This window comes from Centroberyx affinis, unplaced genomic scaffold, assembly GCF_046629955.1.
Source record: "Centroberyx affinis isolate AG114_WGS23_722 - 3 ecotype Tasmania unplaced genomic scaffold, CSIRO-AGI_Caff_v1 ptg000751l_1, whole genome shotgun sequence".
Taxonomy (NCBI): Eukaryota; Metazoa; Chordata; class Actinopteri; order Beryciformes; family Berycidae; genus Centroberyx; species Centroberyx affinis.
The window spans coordinates 94355-114317 of NW_027279364.1; the positions used below are offsets into that span (position 1 = coordinate 94355).

Consider the following 19963-nt stretch of genomic DNA (forward strand, 5'->3'; position numbering starts at 1 on the left):
GTCCCTTATTTCCAACATTTTATTCAACATATTTAATATAACATTTAAGAGCATCATTTTATGATACAGCTTTATTCATAAAGACAGTGTTCACTGAAGATAAAGGAAAATGAAAAAGGCTTTGGCTGCATTGGTAAAAAGACTATAAATTATTCTGACCTGACACTATTAAGCTAATTTTTTATTCATGAAATTGTGCATTACTGGAATAGTAATGCATTGGCTACTGGCAATTACATTTTTACAAATGCAGCCAAAGGAGGAAAAATGGAAGGAGTGGGAGAGATGGCTTGTGCATTCACGTAAAATGCATCCTTTTGTCCATTTTTGTAGATGCGCAAACACTGAAAAGTATGACTATACACTAACCTCAAAAGAAAGGATGTATTTTTTTGTCTGTGAGGCGATAGTAGGCCAGATCTTTCAAGATGCCACCACAGCAACAGTATACGTGGGAACACTTCTGAAACAAAATCACAGTAATACATTCACACCATGCCAGGAACGTGCTCCGACCGCAGGCCATCCAAATCCTGTTGTTCTGCCGCCGCTGCTGCTCGTTTCCACCCATCCATCCCTCCTCTTTACAGTCTCCAGGGTGTGTGGAACTCGGAGAAGGGGAGAGGAGTGCAGTGTGTCGTTTCAAAGTTCCTCATGTACTTCCGTGCCTTGGAGAGAAAAGACGGCCAGGATGGGAGAGGAATGGAGAATGAGGTGTAGGAGGGCAATGAACAAAAAGTGCAGAACTTGATTATATTAGGTTCAGGCTGTCTGGCTGTGCCTTACAAACCTCTCCCATCTCCTTAGTGTTTACATTGAGGTGAATGAAGTCTAATTCAGAAGGCATTACCCAGGGAAGAAAAGCATAGCATTAGCTGTAATTGATGGCACTCCTCTTGTTTGATGTTAAATGACTTCAATAAGCCGAGCTCGGTGAAATATATTACACCAGTCAAACTGAGAGCACAGGTGAGCTGGTTACTATGGTGACCAGAAAAGTGTTCCTCTACGGTAATGATGTCTGAATAGCTGTGATTTTTCGAGTGAGAGAAAGGAGGAGGGGAAAGTAAGCCAACCTCAAACAGGAAAATGGGGGTTATTGGAAAAAAGGAAATTAGTCTTATGTATGGTTGAATGGATAGATAGGAATATGTAAAAAGCTTGACTCGGACAGATGAGATAAAGACAACAGGTGGCTGTCTTTTACACCGAAAAGGAGAAACGGCTACAGTGATTGAAATGGAGTGGATGAGCAAGAATAGATAAATTTCTTACCAGGAAAAGAGCGAGTTGCCGCCTTCCCTCTAGTGTCATATCCTCACCTGGTAACACAAGAGAGGGTGTCAAACCACTGTACAAACACTGAGGTGACATCTGTATAAATAAATTAGGGTAATGCACAGTTTATTTGCCCAGTTAATATGAAAGAGCCCATCTTACCAACACTCCATGGGAAGAATACGTCTCTGTCTGTCTGATAGGACTGCAGTACAGACACACACCAGTCGTCATCCACCTCATAGCCGCTGTACACAGACGCTGCAGAGAAAAGACAGGTCAGCATTACGCACAGCTGAAAGTTTTAAAGATCAAAAGATATACAAAAGCACAAATTTTACATCCTTTAGCTAAATCCACTGAGTTAAATTAGAATTTAGATAAGATTAAAATATGCAGATTCAACATGGTTTAAGGATTTTTAAAAGGTGTCCAACACAGTTAAATGATGGAAGTGAACACATGCATACATACATATACACACACCTACCTTCCTCTATGTGGTTGGCGGCTCCCAGCCACTGTCTTACAACCCTGATCCCTTCATCTGTCATGACCTTGGGGTACCTGGGCAGGAAAATGACATCACATTTATTACATACGCTGCACTCATCAGGTCCAAATACACTGATCCAAACCTGACCAAAGTACTGACCTGAACTGTAGCAGTTTGAGCAGGAGGTCATTGCCTCTGTTGGACATGATGTCCTCTGGACCCCTGTGACACAGTGTACAACTTAATATCACAGAGTGGCAGTAAGTCAGAGGTTAGACAAGAAGGCTTGGGACCAGAATGTCGCTGGCTGGGAAAGTGAATATGCAACGCTCTCCCTCTACCTCAACACCTACCATCAAGGTGCCTCTGACCAAGGCACTCAATTTTCCACATACTCCAGTGGAGCTGCTATGTGGCCAACAGTAGAAGACTATGTACAGCGGTACAGTAACTATACAGGGGTATAGTGTGAAGCAGGGTATTCTTTTAAAGAAGTTTTCCAAGAAAACAATGAAATTAATAATGACTTTTTCCACCATGTTAGCTAATCATCATAACACACAATTTAACAATAAATGCCAAAACAACAAAATTTTACTTTTACTTCTTGGAACATGGCAATTTCTGGTCTTCTTTCCAACCAATAGTACCATCACAGATTTTGAACAAACCAACCACCTATCCACCACTCCAATCATATAAATCCTGCCACTTCATAACTTTGGGGTGGGACATAACAACCCGCATTACGTCCCACCTCATCATCCAGTTTCAACCAGAAATCCTCTTAATTATGAAAGCATGACCCCATCAAAACTTTAAGTATGGGTTCCCCAGTGGGAATCAAACCTCTAACCCTTTCCATTGTCAGTGCCATGCTGTGCCCACTGAGCTATACAGTGCACAGTAATGTTAATGTATGGGGTTCATGTTGGTAGAGATGAAGGACTGAGGAGGCTTACGTTGTGGTGATGATCTCATCTTTGGTTCTCCTGATCAGCAGAACTGGTCCCTGGTATCTGGGAGAGGAACAGGAGCCGCGTCAGTCATCAGCACCATCACTCTAAGATATGACAATGAAGCTAGTTCTGCAGCTACAGTACCAGTACACTGTGTAATGTTCAGTGGACTGGACTGGACTGTGCCTTTTATGATTTATGTCGCTGTGAATTCAAATTGTTCCACTCACTTGCACAGCTGCTCTGCATTGTTGAGGTTCATGTACTGCCTGACTGTGTGTTGTACCAACGGTCCTTAGAGAACAAAGACATTTCATTTCACTGAAACAAAACTACCTGCCACAACCAACCCACAGAATATACTTTGACCCCTTGCACTCACTCCAGCTGTCGGGCATGACCTTGAGGGCCAGAGGCAGCAGGTCATCGAAGGAGGCGTCCAACACCAGCGACCGGATCTCTGGATACGACATCACTGCCCAGCTGGCTGAGAAAGGAAAAGGGGTGGGGGGGTTGGCAGAGGAATAGAGGGAAAGAAAGTGAAGGGTAGGGACAAGCAGAGCCAGAAGTGAGGGAGATAAATAACTCAATGCAGAAAACTAGAATTGCATAGAAACCTCTATAAGTGCTGTATATAGTATTATTTTAGCTGTCTGTAGGTGACAGTGTCTGTACCTGTGAATCCTCCTATGGACCAGGCATATATTATAATGTCACTGAGCTGGAAGCCCAGTTTGTGCACTGCAAACTGTATCACTACATCCATGGCATTGGCCTCATTCTGGGGGAATGGTACTCCCTGGGAGAAAATTGAGTAAAAAATATTCATGTATTATAGGGATGTACTAATTATCCAGGTACTTGGTTACCTGTTTGAAATTTAAAACTTAGATAATACAAACAAATAGTGAATGGCTAATTTCAATAAAAGTATTAGTCCCATGGAAATTTTGTATGTTAAAACTGTACAAAAGTGACACCTCCTAAACGTACAAGGGCAATATTAAACAAGTAAACTCGCACAGCATAGCTTGGCTACTGTCATGACTATGTTAACTGGTCTAGTTAACATAGACATGACACACACACACACACACACACACACACGCAGGAGAAAAGAGTAAGCAAATAGTATTTGGTTTGAGAAACAAGTACTTGGTTACTAAATTACTTGTTATTTACATCCCTAATGCATTATTATACATAATAGTGACATAAATACAAAACCATGCACTACCAAATAGTGAACAGATTTACACTGTTCTATTCCACCACACTGACAATATAAAGTATGGGAGTGTACTTGTGCTCTTGTGCAACACTGTGCAACTCTGATGGTGGAACTAGAATTTCTACATGCCATTGTCTTCCACTGCCCTATTTAGTGGCACTGGGGCATAGACTGTAGTACAAGGCATAGACTGCAGGTTAATGGGGTAAGGTTTAAATGTAGCACCCTAGGGGACAACACTACTTACCGTACTGCCTCCAAAGCCCGGGTGGTTCCAGCCCAGTACAGAGTAGCCACCTACAGTGCACATCAACACAGAATTTAACTAGAACTGAGATACAACAAGACCATCTATTCTGCGCTTTGCCACAAAAATCCAAATGGAATCAGAAATATTGAAGCACTACAGGATTCCTCACCTTCCAATGGAGTGTTCATGCAGCCCACCTCATAGAAACCTGCATTCCCCTCACAGCAGATGACCTACGGCAGGGTTCATACAACATGAAGAACCATGGGTAATATGATTCACATGTGAAAGAGTTTTGTCAGACCCTGGAATGGGCTCAAGGCACATAACAAACCAGTTTAGACATTTACCAGAGTCTGGCCATTCTGTCCCCCGTCTCTCCTTTGATCTACGAACATGGTGTCGATCTCATTCCCATCACAGGCCACCAGCTTGTTCCTTTGGCCATCAAACTACAACAAAATGGAAAAAAGGTGGACTGAGGATGATCAGCATTTATCAAAACGAGTATAGGGGTTGAGTGAGTGAGTAAGTGTGTGTTCTTCACCTCTTCTATGAGCCTAGCCTGGCCTTGCTGGAGCATGGGCTTCATGGCTTTCTGCAGTAAACCCACAGAGCCAGGATATAGCATCCTCCTCCCAAACGAGTGGGCAATAAGAAAACTGGGAGGGAGAGGGAGAGAAAGAGAGATATTTTCCACAATGTGGAAAGAGGAGATTGGAGAGATGTAGGCCAAAAGCTTCATACCACACATATGTATCCCATTAATGTGCTGCTCTAGCACATGTGCAGTGTGGTCTTTGAGGTTATGAATCTGCATTTTTGTATTGTGTCGCATGAAATGTATTTACCTGATGACGTGACATGGCAGAGTGCGTACAGAGTTGAGGACACTGTCCGCTGCTCCTCTTAGTCTGGGCTCTGGCTTCAACAGAGAAACACCAGCCTTGGACAGCTTCCTGTCACACACACAGTCAAAGGCTTACAATGACACAGAGAGACGCCACAAATCATGTGACATTCAGTCACCAAAGCCCCTTACAATGCCCCTTACAATGCCATGACTGCATGCATTTTTAGTACAACTGGCTTCAACTGGCTTTCCCTGGCAGTGTTAGTGACGTGGAAACATGTGGCCATTTAAAAATGGCAATAAAAGATAAGAACACAAACTTACGGATTGCTGACTTCTGTCCAGCTGAAGTCCGCAGGCCAGTAAGAGAAGTCAAAGTCATAGCAACTCAGTTTTTTCTACAAAAAACACACAAAAGCACACATAAATCAGGAGTAGTTCAAATCCTCCCACAATTTTGAGTCAAATCCATATCCATATTAATATTTAACAGCTTATTTGTAATTTTTTGTTTTTTCCCATATTCCCAAAAGCATGGTGGCAGCATTACCAAACTCAAGCCTGTTGCACAGTACTTGCCGTAGTTGGCCTCACCTTGTTTGTAGGTGTGTGATTCTTCCTGGTTTCCTCTAAAATGGAGATGAACTGAAGATACTCAGAGTTCTTCCATCTCCCCCAACCTTGGAGAGAGGGAGAGAAGGAGGAAGGGAAAGGGAGGAGAGGGAAAGAGCGAGCGAGTGATAAGTAGAGAGCACAAGAGACGCACAGAGAAACATCCATTTTGCTGCAGAGCCTCAAGGGTGTACTTAGTATGCTTACTGGGTGTAGACCTTGTGCAACTGTCCCAATGTTAATGAAACCCTATTGGCATGCAGCAGCATATGCAGCATACAAGTACATGTTGATATCTAAAGACGAGTTGAATTAGTCAGAGCCTCCCGGTCAGTGGAAGCTTGCAGCCTCACCTCTAAGACAGGCCACTCCTAGAAGACACACCAGCACCGTTCCCACGTAGTGACTGACTGGAACCAACTTACTGCTGCAGATGTAGCCTAGCAAATACACAAAGCAGTGGTGATACAGACACCAAGCAGACAGAGACATCCACACAAACTCTCTCTCTGTCTGTATGTCTCTCTCTGTGAGGCTTGAGCCTTATTAACAGGCGCCAGTACACGCAGTCATTCGCAGTCTGACAGCTACCCTACAAGCATGTACATAAATCAATATCAGAAGCCCAATTATACACAGAGGGCTAGCAGACAACCTCAAGCAATTAATTTCTATTGATGCACAGTCTTACTAGATGATTCAGTTGATTAACTTCATATTAAAAATCCCAGTTGTGGGATAACAGCAACTCCCAAGAACAAACAGCAATCATTGTTTTTCTTCCATAATGCAAATGTCATCAAGAAAAATCAACGGATTTTGAGTTGTCGTCAAAACATTGTGACTTCCAGAGAAACATGTCAAGCTTGCCTTTTTTTTTTTTTTTAATAAAATCACCATGAATTAAACGAAAAAGAAAAAAAAACTGTTCTTGAGAGTTGCTGTTCTCCTACAGCTGGGGATTTTTACATGGGAGACCTTCTCTTTTTGGGCAATCACACCTGTCCCAGACAATCAAGCCTTGTCTGAAATGCCAGCGTCCCACTTTGTCACATCTTGTCACTCATCTGATTACATTTCATAACAATAGCGAACCGTGGAGAATTAATATCTGTCTGCCCCTTCTGCTCTCCAAACACACACAACCTACCTTTCCTGTAGAGATAGCAGAGGAGAAGAGGAGAACTGTAGTAGGAGAGAGACCACAGTGCTGAGGCCTGGAGGAAGAAACATACACACACACACACATTACTTGACATGATTCCCCACTTCTTGTCATGTTATCAATCATACAACCATACTGACCCAACCAATGATGCTGTCAGTGTGTTTTTCCAGACTCCTTGGTTGGTAGTTCCATCCCTGGCAATAGAGGAAGAAAGTGTCACATGTCATGGGTATTGTTGCAGTTTAGCCAAATAGATGAAATACACTGGTAGATAGCTAGCTGGTAGCACTGACAGTTAAAGTCTTGCTACAAAGAGACAGTGTAAAGTTAGCTAGTTAGCCCAACAGCACACTCTCTTTTCTTTGGTTAACTTTAGGTTTTTATTTTAACATTCTTGTTTTCGTTTTCTATTCTCTTCTCTTCTATCCTCGCTCTTCTTGGCTTCGATAATTGGCTAGGCGAAGTTAACTCACCTGCTTACTAGCTAGTAGCACAACTAGGCTAACGTGATTGAGCAAACCAGTTTATGGAGCTAACCTGGCTATCTATCTATCGCTGTGACCAGAAATCGATATGAAAGAGTTATTGCAGAAGGAAAATCAACACAAAAGAGCAAAGCTTTTGTATGTGCGCCTGTTATTTCACTCATTACACGCTGTCACCCCGGCTGTACCATTCATTGACAGCAGGGTTTCAATAACACTTGACACTTCCGGGCCGCAGCCCGAGCTACACCGTTGCTAATAGATTCAAATAGTGTTCAGTCCTCGCTGTCGGATGTTGTAAAACAAATGTAAAACACTGAAAATAGCCCTACCCTCCTCCCCGCCCTGCTTTCAGGTCGAGACTGGTCCGGTGAACGGTGAACTCGCTGCAGATGAGGCCCTAAAAGACAACGGAGCCACATCCAGCCGGCCATTCTTCCACTACGATGACTACGGAAGCCTGCACTAGCCCGAAATCCCAAAAGCGAAAGCGCTTACAACTGTGGTTAATTTGCTTTTTAATGTATACAGACAACCTTACAGAACATTAAGTTTATTAAGTACTAATGACAATTATACTAATAATGACAAGAATAATAATAACAATAATAATTATAATACCTTTATTGATATAGCACTAGTTACAAATTGCTTTACAAAGACATCAGATTAACAAGCAGAAAAACAACACAAAGTAAGAATGGAATTAAAACAACATGAGATACACGAAGGGATTTGAAGGAGGCCACTGAGTTTGCCCGCCTGATATCCTCGGGCAGGCTATGAAGGGGCCCTAATAGCAAAAGCACGATCATAGTGTCTTCAGCCTCGACCCAGGTAGGCTATGTAGAGCTTTATATACTTAAAAATAGAAATCCACAGAAACTGTGCAGTCGAAGAAACCAGCCAAAGAGACAAAGTAGTGCCATTGACTTCCATACATCTGGCACAAGGAGTTAACCCTTATGAGAACAGTCACTCCTCGTCTACATGTAGGCTATATCCAAAACATGACATGGAAGGATATCAGTAGTAGCTATGACGAGTTACAGGAATTTATAATACAAAAAACTATGCAAACAATTCAGTGGCATTTCCCCGAAGCATTGAACTTTTTCTTGAAGTTATAACTGTGACATGACATGCAGTTGTTACTTTTGTTTATAATTTATAAAGGCCTTCTGCTGCAGCTGGGAACTGAGTGGATGTGACAGTTGGATGAGGATGAGATGTGGGTAGGTGATCAGGCCTGACACTGCTCGTATCTGGAAACAGAACACAAAGACAAACTCACACAAATTCTCCCGTCCCCCAGTCTCTTTTATTCTTCCTTAAACACAAACATAGACAACCCACGCAACAACAACACTCAGCCGAAGCGCTGTCAGTGCATAGCCTGATATTATGCCACAGTGTCAGAGTGATGTTCAGGCCAGCGTGATTGGTGAGTGTGAGAAGACTGTGAAGGGCAGATGAGTGACAGTGCGTACACACACACACACACACACACACACACACACACACCCACGTGCACATATTCAACATACACACATGCACATATTATTCTACATACATACACACAAAGGCATGCACAAACACACACACACAGGTGACCCAAGGCTGTTTGCTTACCGCTCCAATTCCTTATAGACATCATCCTCTCCTCTTGGCTTCAGATCCTGGCAAAGAGAAGAAAGGGGGGAAGGGAGGCAGGGAAAAGAGTGGGAGAGAGGGGCAGCGAAGAGGAGGATGAAGAGAGAGATCCATGGTGGTGAGACCAGATTTATGTCTCTCTAGTGTGTAATGCGATTGATTTGTTAATATCACTAATGTAAGGTTGACAGTTGAGAGGCAACGGGTTTATCTGAGAGAGGGCTGACAGATTGGTTGAGAGGACTGGGACTGTGAGGGAAGACATATCTGCTGACAGCTTAGGGAGAGAGAGAGGGATAGAGAGAGAGTCTGTGCATTGGTAGATGTGTGTATCACAGATCCTCACACATACACACACACACACACACACACACCACGCCTCTGTGTCTGTGCAGGGGACAACACAATAACTCACCATGTAGACTGAACCCTGGGGAGGGGTCTGTTGGGAAGGAAGGAAGGAGAGCAGAGAAAACAGGTTTAATGAACAACCAGTGACAGAGAGGGAGGGATAGTGGGAATGGGAAGAAAAACAGAAACAGAGGAGGAAAGCGGGGAAAAAAACAAAACTGTGTAATAGAGAGAGAAGACAGAGAAGGGGGAGAGTGGGTAAGAGAGATGGAGGGAAGGAGAAATAGTGCTAAATACCAGAGGGGACGAGTGGAAGAGGAGGTGAGGGGAAAACGGGGGCAGATGAGGAGGGAAATTCATCAGAGAATATTGAGACACAGAGAACGCGTGAATTCATCACCTGTCTGATATCCTCAGGATTCTCATAGATGTTCTCTGCTTCGCCTGAGTAGTGAGAGAGAGACTGCTCAATACCTGTGTTCAGAGAGAGAGAGTTACTAACACACACACACATACGCACAGAGGCACAGTGAGGGGGGCCAGATTCATTACATCGACCTCAGAGGATGTCATGGCCCAGATCACTCACTTGCAGCCGACAGGGGCCGAGGATGGAGAGAACACGGAGGACTGTCAAAAAAGAAAACGCCGGAAGACTCACCGCGACCAGATATGTGTCCCTGTCTCCATAGCAACACACCGACAGCCGCGGCAACCAGGGGCACCAGGAGTAATAAAGCAGAGAGAGAGGGGAGCAGGGAGGGGGTGGTGACACTGACGCTCTCTACAAAAGGAAAAAAGTGAGAGAGAGAAAAAAAAGAAGCATGATTGTTTCCAAGAGCAGTGCTAACATGAAACTCATGCAGTTATGATGGTGTGGTTGAATTAAATTGGCTGTGCAGGGAACTTATCACGATTTGCTCTCCAGTTTGCTCTTTTTTTTTCAAGACAAGAGGGGGCAAACCCTGCTTTACATGAACACTGCAAGTTATGGATTAAAGACACATTGCTAAGATTTCCTCAACATGTTACATGCATTTGCATCATGCTGCTGTCAGTCATAGACAATGGGTGCAGTGGAAGAGAGTGAAGAAAACCAGGCACCGTCAAACAGAAGCAACAGTGTGTGATGTACGACAGCTCAGTAGACATCGGTCTGACAGACACTCAGTCTGGACAGTAAGTGCTGTCAATTTGACACGTCTGGATGAGTAGAAGGAAAGCACCGGGATGAAGGAGTCCAGGCAATGAGCAAATACTCTCAGATCATTCCAGGTTACTGTAGCATGCCACTTCCATACAGCATCATCAGTTTTTGCAAATCCTAATTATTCAGAATCTCATTTGTTCATATTTAGTTTAGATGCATATTGTATGTGGCTGTATTGTATATGGTAAAGCCAGGAGTAGGGGTTTCTCTTTGCACTCCCTTGATATCTGATCCTAGCAACAGATTGCCTCTAGGCAAACTGACAAACATGACAGTGTAAATACCACTCTTTTGAGCCAAACCCTATAAAAGGAACATAGGAAAACACAGAGATAGAGACACGATTACATTACAGATATTACATAAGCAAACTATTAGCTCACTGTAGTACTAGTCAAATTTGGTGGGAAGAGCAGCACACATGATCAAACTTGTCAGGTTTGTTTGCATAATGAGGATGATGACATCAGTCTTGCAAAACACAGCCACAGGGCAACACAGGAGCCAGGAGGGAGGTGCTAGTTTCCACAGAGACTGCTGTAATTTAGTGTACCTGAACAAGCGTTCTGCTGCTGCCTGCTCACTGTGCACCGAGCACAAAGCAATCAGATCTGTCAGGCGTCGTTGGAAGAAGAATGAAGTCTAATAAACAAATAGTTGTTTAATAACTACTACGCAAATGACAAAACAGACTTTTTATGAATAGCATCATTCATACACGTGGCATATAATTATTTGGGATTTTATGTGATGGATAGAAACCTGGAAAGAGCCCAGTCCAGTCAGATTTCTGATTAACCTTCCTCAACTTTTGTTTGTAAACGGACTGGCCTTCAGACTTCACCTTAGCCCCGGTGTCATGGCTTCTAGCTGGCTTCAAAATAATCAATCATTATGTGCTGTGTGAGATGTAATTGATTGGTCCGAGTGTGTGTGTGTGTGTGTGTGTGTAGAGGCTGCTAATGGAATATTGTAGTGAGAACTGACCCCAGGACTGACCCGCACTGTTCTCCATGCCAGCTTTAACGCATGAATTATGGTAATTGAGTGCAGTGAAGTGAGGCATAAATACCCTCACTTTCTCTCTACCCCACTTCTCTCTCTCTCTGTCTCTCTCTCTCTCTCTTTCTTTCATCTCCCCCTATCTCCCCTCTTCCTTTCCTCTATTGGCACTTCCTTCCTACCTCGTCTATTTCATCTCAAATGAGGTAGGGGGTGATTTATATCAGTGTGATTGTAGAGGAGGGCGGCAGATAGAAGGCAGGCCAAAGAACTGCTCGAATGCTTTGCAAATTATGGGCCAACTCAGGATAGCAAATGATTGCAGAACATCCCTGACATTTGAAGTATTTTGTGCACTGCAGAACAGAATGATTGCTTCAATTTTGTATTTTCCAAATTGTGACACTGGTGAATGAAATTCTATTACGCAGTGTTGTTTCAACATCTATGACTTGTGTAATGACCACAAGGCTTCACTCTCATACTCACTCTCTTGGCTTACCGTGCATTACGTATACTACAATTTTAATATAGGTTTTATTTGTTTATATCCAGTGAAGTATGCTAAAAACCGAGTTGGTTCAGCTCTCTTTCCTAGAACTCAACCTCTACAATTTCCCTGTCAGTCAAACCACACCTACCGCTCCTCTTATACTGCCGATATATATCATTGTTTCACTCTCATGTACGGTGCCATCTGCTTCTACACAATGCTCACAGTCAACACCCAGAACAAACTGTCAAGGATCACACACATAGCATCTGAGATCGTTGGACTACTCACCCACCCAACCTATCCAATCGCACCGTCAATGCCATCGCCCGCAAAGCAAACACAATAGCTCATGACATAGACCATCCATTAAATCGTCACTTCTCTCTACTCCCCTCTGGCTGCATATGCAGGAGGGCTTGCTTTGCCAAAAGCTTTGCACCCACTGCCATATCTCTCCTGAACAAAACTCCCCACTGAGCCATGAACCTTGTGACCATGCCACTATCTCTGGATGCCTCCTCACCACCCAGTACAACTATTTGTAAACTTTACAGCTGTCACTATTTATTATCATACTAAGCATTTTTGTGCATTCTTGCACTACTGCAGTGTTTACACAACATGACACTTTTCAACCATGCGAATGTAGGCCATCCAATACTCCTACTTTATTTGATACTTCTAATTCTATTCAGTATAACATCCTCATAGTACATTGGATCACTGCACTCACTACAGTTTTTTCTACAACTGCTCTCATAAAATGCTGAACATATATAGACTAGTGTACATAGTGATTAGAGTGATTCTGATTCTGGTATGTTTTACATAATCATTAACATAGACTAGTGAAATGTTCTGGCCACACTGCTCTCTTTACCTTAACCATACACATGAGATTTAGGTCACAGGCACAAAGCACTATACAGCATCTGATCAAGCCTCTCCAATGAGACAAAAATCCTTCTCCTCTCTCTCTGTCTCTCTCTGTCTCTCTCACCTTCTCTCTTTTCTCCATGTGCATTACTCTTATACCAGTATCATCAGTGTGCATCCCGATGAGCTCTGGGCTCCTCATCACAAGTGATGTATTGGGGTATGGGGAGTGAGCTCATCACTGCTAAGAGATCCATTCAACTGTCACATCCTCCTGTGCTCCCCCACAGCCACCAATACAATAAGCCTGAATAATTTACTCTTGGTGGCTAGCTATGTCCTGAGGTCCTCTCTTCTTATATCCGCATATCATCAGGGTGAGAGTGAGAAAAATATAGACTTTATATTGTATATTTTATAAAAATATGTAAACTATAAAAAAAAAAATATGACTTGGACTCATGAACCAAGTTATGGCAGTGGAGATTAAACCACAACACTCTTGGTCACACAGGCTTCTTGACCTGTGACCTGTTTAACAACATTAAGAAAATATGACATATGGCATCTGTCAGGAGCCTCTCTACTCTGTGGATGGGGAGTCTATGTCTGTGAGCCCAGTGGATGCAGCCTGGCAGATAGCTTGGCCTGAGGTTGGCTTGAATGCACAGGAAAACGCTTCACAGAGCACATATCCAAGAGAATCAGCCACATTCATGGTTCACATCTCCACAGAGTTGACAGGAGGTCTGCCAGGACTCCTGTGTTAGCCATTTACTGTGGATAAAGAAAATCTAGAAAATAGACCAATCCCGTACCGTCCCTCCCACGTTCAGGGGGCAGTGTGACGGTGTGCGTGGCCCAGACGGTCTGTCCGTTGTGCAGCTGCAGGGTGCAGGTGTAGTTCCCGGCCGTGTCGGGGGTGATGGGGAGGGGCAAGGTGGTGGTGATGATGCCAGGACTGTGGCTGAAGGACTGCAGCCTGTGACTCTGGTTCTGGTAGGTCCATCCAGCACGTCGGATCTGGGACCTCTCTGAGTACTGGCAAAGCAACTCCAGCTTCTTTGAAGAACGACTGGATTTAACTGAGAGGTAATGGAGAGCAGTGACGAGGAGGAGGGGAGAGAAGCATGAGCGTGGGAGGAAGAGGGAGAGAAAATGTTGGAGAGACATGGAACAAATGAAGAGAAACCAAAGGGAAAGACGAGAGAGCAAAAGAGACGAGAAAGGAAAGGACAGGGGGAAGGAAAGAGAAAGGAGCGAGACAGAAAGTGAGTTAAAGGGTAGTGTGTGAATATAGAAAAGGCCAAGGACAGATAGAGGGTAAGGGGGGAAAGAGGGGAGTGATATGAAAAACAATGAACAATTCAGAGAGGGGTCAAAATAATATATATTCATTAAAGCGATTTGCTGCTAATGCATTGGTTGACTGTGACGGATGCTTAGTGTCTCATCAAACTGAAATGAGAATCCATCTGGGTGTAATCAAGCCCCACAGACCCCCACACACACATACACACACACACACTCTCTCTCTCTCACACACACACACACACACACACACACACACACACATACATACATTTCAGCCTTGATTAGAGTGATCAGTGTGGGCCACCTACAGCCTTGGTGGGAGGGCAGCAGGTATAATCATACATAATGATACTTATAATGAGGTGGGGTAAAAATATATGTGTCACATGATTGGTGTGTAGGCGTGTGTGTAGTTGTGTGTATGTGTGTGTGTGCGTGTGTGTGTAAGGGATGCAGACGTGTGAAGCAGGCTGACAGTGACAGATCGGCTGGTCATGTCTGGGCAGCTGTGATGGATGCCAGTGGGACTGTGATTAGTAAAGCCTTCCAAGGCCACCGAGACAGAGCGATGTGTGTGTGTACTGTGTTGTGTGTATGAGGGAATATTCTGTGTGTTTGTGCACAAGAGGTGAGACTTCCCTGAGGCTCACTCATAAAATCAACAGGTGTTCTGCTCAGTGTTGTCTCTTGTGAATTTACGAATTGTGCAAATGTTCATTTTCATGAGTAATACTGTCAATGTATTAATTCAATAATGGGATATTTTATTGATGCCTGTGGGAAATTCTCATTCTCTTCCTTCCCCACAGGAAGTCAGACTGTGTGTTTAGCTACAGAACAGCATCCATGGAGCTGGTGGACATTCAGTGTCTTGCTCAAGGACACTTCAGCAGGGCGGATGCTTGTCAATACATGGACTGAACCAGGTTCCTCTGGTTAAAGAGGGGTCTCCATACTCACTACACCACCCTGCTGCCCCTGTGCTTATTGTGTAACTGCCTTGTATATTATCTAAACTGCAGAAATTATGTCAAATGAAGATGTGTATCATGAGGTTCTTATGTAAGAAAATCTAAGAAGACTTTTGAACTAATATGTATGTGTACTTCAGTGAGTGGAGCATGGCACTAATGCTGTCAGGGTCAGGGGTTCGACTCACACTGGGCCCATGCTGAAAACATGGTACTGTTAGGTACTTTGGATAAAAGTGTCCACCAAATGGCATGTGTTATATAACCCGCACCCAAAATTTACCAGATTGTCATCCTTCTCCTCCTCCTCCATACCATCCATACCTTTCAGTACGCTGAGCAGGGTCCTCTGGCTGAAGGCACTGTCATTGAGGAAAACCTCGCAGATGTACAGACCACCATCTTTGATCTCAGGCGTGAGCACAAAGGAGAAGCTCCCAGTCTGGGGGCTGTAGGGTGGGCCTGCCAGCCGCAGCTTCTGGCCCTGCTCAGTCAGCAGGGGGAAGTCCCTCCAGCGGTCGTACTGATACAACTGCTTCATACTTTGCTTCCTCTTGTCTGGAGGTTGCCAGTAGAGCAGGACATAGTCCCCCCGGAGAATAGGACAGGACAGGGGGAAGGAGGTCTGAGCCAGAATGGCGGTGCTGATCTTATGGCCTGGGGGCAAGAGTAGTATAAGAGCGCAGGAGGAGGGAGAGAAGGAAGATAAGGGAAACCAGTAAGATAAAACAAAGGAGAGCACAAGTGGGAAAGACAGAGCAGAGACAGATATGAAGACGTGATAGTTCAAGGAGATGAAACGAACAGGGATCCGAAAGAAATAGAATTAAACAAAAGGGTGAATGAAGAGTGAGGCGAAGGCAGAGAGAGTAAACAGAATAGCAAGAGAGAAGGGAAATGGAGATAGGAAAGAATGGTTGACAACAACAGGGATTACATTCTTATGTACTGAGAGTTACTCCTTCAGTTGGTCTTGAATTATGCTCTGCCTGATTAGCAGGCTGCTGACACAGTGCTTTCAGACTGCTTGTGTTAGAAAGTCACTCACCATGTGTTATATTGGCGAATGTGGCCACCTTGTCAACTGTAGGGAGAGAAGAAGCAAGACAGTGGGGAAAAAAAGCCAAAAGCAAATCTTGAATAATACATTTACTGTAGCAACTATAATATTCACAGGAGGACTGGCTGGATTTTAGTGCAGATCTACAGCAGACTTCTGAGTCTTGAAACTGGTGTGTGAAAGCAAATACTTTGAAGAACTATTGCTACAGGATGCTTAAATAAGTAATGCCGCTGCTGGAGTCTCTGGCGCTGATGCCCACTCACACCATAAACAAAAGCTATACCAAATGCATTCTATTCCCCAACACCTCTCCTCTTCCCCTCCTCCACTCTTTCTCACCATCCACGGTCACATCCACACTGAAGTTGAAGTGGGTGTTGCTGCTGTTCCCCCTTGGGTAAACCGTACAGACATAGGCCCCGCTGTCAGAGATCTTGACCTGCGGCAGTTTGGCCACTGTCCTTGTGTTTCTCATTCTCTCTGACATAATGGGAGCGCCGCCAGGTGCTGCCCAGGTAATCCTGGCGATAGCAGAGTCGGGTTTGACACTGGCAATCAGCCGCAGGGTGCTGTCTTGCGGAATGGGTGCTGTGGGGACGATGGTGACTGGAGACAAAGGAGGATAAAGGACATATGACATATGAGATGTGGGCATGGCAAAGATTTTGCGTTGTAGGTCTACCATAAATGTCTAAATCAATGAAACAATGAAACAATCAATCAGATGATCCGTCAGTCATTAATTATGTTGCATATTTCCTACAAGGGATGTAAATCAAGAGGCTTCACAAAGCAACTAAAAAGCTTAAATACAAAAAAAAAATCATATAAAAGATACAAAACATTTATACATTACTGAAGTAGAAAACAATTGGCATAAATCATATAAGCATTTAAAGATAATGATCAACAATATATCTATGTATTAAAATGAAAAATAGAACATTAGAGGGTGATGTGGAGACAACAGAATTTCCTTTGGGGGACAGGTGATGTAAGAATCTCAAATACAACCTGTTGATCTTTCTACCTGTAAGGATAGCCAACAGGATAATCTTCTCCCTCAGTTTCCTCTCTTGCTGCTTTATCAGGCAAGAGTAGAGACCCTTGTCCTCCATTTTGGGAAGAAAGAGGAGAGAGAAGTTGCCAGTGTCCTGAAAGTTTGTGTCGGTCAATCGCATGGACGCCTTCGAAGCACCGCCAGAGAACTCCTTCCTCTCGCTGGCTGAGAGGACCAGTTTCCACTCATCCTCACCAAGTGACTTCATCATCCAGTTAATGACTATGGCGCCCTTTACTGCCTTATCAACACAGACCAAGGTGGTAGGTTTGTCCACTGTTGTCACCACAAAATCATCCCAGTCGCTTTCTGAGGGAGAGAGACGGAACAGTTCAACATTATTAGTGTTTTAGTGAGGCAACTCAGGAAGAATGCTAGGAAATGCTGCAGTCTTACTAAAATTCTGCTTTCTGTTTTATTTATTTTTTTCATCCTGCCCTTAATGATTGCCTGATTCAGATCTGGTCAACCGTATGTGTGGACTCCTCAAGCCAATCAATGGTTTCAATTGACCAGCTGGCACAAGGGAGGAATGAAAATCAGAGGAGATGAAAATTAGCATTGCGCTTCTCCTTAACTTGATGTCACATAGCCAAACCTCTCTGACTGACCTCCAGCATTAAATAAGAACTCTATTTATGCATGATTCATCTTGTACACCTTCAAGGGAACTGGTGTTGTTATTATGCATTCATGTTTACACTCTAAAAGGCACATCAGCAGAGTAATGTACCTTACCAGCATGAGCATTTTCAAGTGCAGTGAAATTGTACAGTGACTTTATTTTCTAGAAATCCAAGCATCCCATACCTGTAATAGATGTGCCAAAGTGAGTGAAAAGTGCCACCAAGGCAGAAACGAGATTAAAAGTGAGAAAACCAGACTCCATGACACATTCAAGGTAAAAAAAAAACCCCCCAAAAAAACACTTTCCCTGCACCAGCTCTCTCTTCAACACTGTGACCTCTCCAAGTCTTCTCCAGAACACTAAGTAGTTTTCTTGCAATATTTCCGATGTCTATAACTGACATGTCAGGGGCCTGGGTGTGTGTCTTTCTGTCAAACAGGATATGACATGACCAAAATTGGGATAATCAACAGGAAAAGACTGTCACTATCACTGTCATATGTATGTGTGTGGCTGATAAACTACATGGAATGGCATTACCATAACCCCACACAAGCTCACACTATAATGTAGGCCTACTATGGTCTATTATGCGCTACAACACTGCGAAACTTAACTTCACTGGGCAAACAGTTACAGAACTACTGACCCCAACATTCAGTTTGACAAAAGGAATGAGCATGTATGGGCTGTATTCATGTGTGTATCACAATGTGCGTGTGAAAAAGAGAAGATGATAAGAACAGCAGAGAGCGAGGGATTGAGGGAGATGAAAAAGCGAGAAATAAAGAGTTTGGGTTAGTGTGGGAGCACAGCAACCCCTAGGCTACATGTCTTTACATCCCATAAATGTCTTTAATTAAGCTAAAGGTATTATCAGCTCCTCTGAGCACTATTACAGATTTTTCCATAATTACCATTGGGTGAATGGGGGCGGCAGGGAGAGAGAGAGAGACGGAGAGAGAGAGGGAGAGAGAGAGGAAGCGGAACTGTATTGTGGGTGTCTAATGACAGAGAAAGAGAAGAAAAAAGGAGAGCAGAGAGCGGGAGCAGTATAGAGGTAGAGATGCTGAGAAAAACCAGAGGGAGAGAGAGAGAGAGAGAGAGAGAGAGAGAGAGAGAGAGAGAGAGAGAGTGCAAGGGAACAGAGACAATGTGACTTCAAAGAAGCCTGTGGCTGGTGACACAGAGCGTGGTACTGATCCTGTGGCCCCTCCCCTATGGGTAAATAATCACCATAAGCCCTGGCTCTGTCTAATGAATCCACCGCCAATGAGCTAATATCAGTTAACTGTGCGCTCATTATCACTGCCACAGACCCCCGGGAAGCACAAGGATGGAGGATAGAATGAATAGCAGCTAGGAGTGAAGGACGAGTGGACAAAGAAAATCGAATGACACAGGGAGAGAGAGAGAGAGGGAGGGAGTGAGAGAGAGAGAGAGAGAGAGAGGGAGGGAGGGAGGGAGGGAGGGAGTGAGAGAGAGAGAGAGAGAGAGGAGGGAGAGAGAGAGAGAGAGAGAGAGAGAGAGATGGAGGGAGGGAGGGAGGGAGTGAGAGAGAGAGAAAGAGGGAGGGAGAGAGAGAGAGAGAGAGAGAGAGAGAGATGGAGGGAGGGAGACTTGAGGAAAGAGAGGAAAGTGAAGTGCAGAGGGAGGTGTCTGGAGCGTGAGGCGAGGGAAAGAGAAGAGGTGAGGTATAAGTAAAGTGGGTGGCAGCTGGAGGTGGTGAGTGTGAATGATATGGTATGGGAAAGAAAAAAAATATGAGCAGGAGAAGAGGGAAAGAAATGGATTATGAATCTTCCATTTGGTGGAGACTTTTATTCAAAGCTCCTTACACTACCATGAAGGCATACATTTTGGTATGGGTTTGCCCCCGTGGGAACTAAACCCCATTCCTTAACTGTGTTAGTGCCATGCTCAGATCACTGAGCTACAGGTCCACAAAATGGCTGCAAAAATACAGCAGTGCAAAGTAGGCCTACTGCTGGCATTCAAACCCACGGT

General features: G+C 44.0%; 2 protein-coding genes across 2 annotated transcripts; both read right to left on the reverse strand.

The window, feature by feature from the left end:
* Positions 1–6: 6 nt before the first annotated feature.
* Positions 7–7797, reverse strand: abhd16a (abhydrolase domain containing 16A, phospholipase). Its single transcript, XM_071519933.1, has 20 exons — positions 7665–7797; positions 6985–7041; positions 6830–6896; positions 6033–6119; positions 5662–5747; positions 5392–5465; positions 5066–5173; positions 4762–4876; positions 4565–4666; positions 4384–4447; positions 4212–4261; positions 3409–3532; positions 3116–3220; positions 2964–3027; positions 2737–2793; positions 1934–1996; positions 1769–1845; positions 1441–1539; positions 1276–1322; positions 7–668 (listed from the first exon to the last, which is right to left on the reverse strand). The coding sequence occupies exons 1-20, from the start codon at positions 7764–7766 to the stop codon at positions 585–587; spliced, it is 1632 nt and encodes a 543-aa protein (XP_071376034.1). The 5' UTR covers positions 7767–7797; the 3' UTR covers positions 7–584.
* Positions 7798–8040: 243 nt separating this feature from the next.
* g6fl (g6f-like) lies at positions 8041–18249 on the reverse strand. The gene is made up of 11 exons (XM_071519932.1): positions 18139–18249; positions 17299–17637; positions 16608–16874; positions 16254–16289; positions 15530–15862; positions 13751–14005; positions 9998–10120; positions 9737–9810; positions 9401–9427; positions 8965–9011; positions 8041–8597 (listed from the first exon to the last, which is right to left on the reverse strand). Exons 1-11 carry the CDS (start codon positions 18215–18217, stop codon positions 8576–8578), a joined length of 1602 nt encoding a protein of 533 aa, XP_071376033.1. The 5' UTR covers positions 18218–18249; the 3' UTR covers positions 8041–8575.
* Between the last annotated feature and the right edge of the window lie 1714 nt (positions 18250–19963).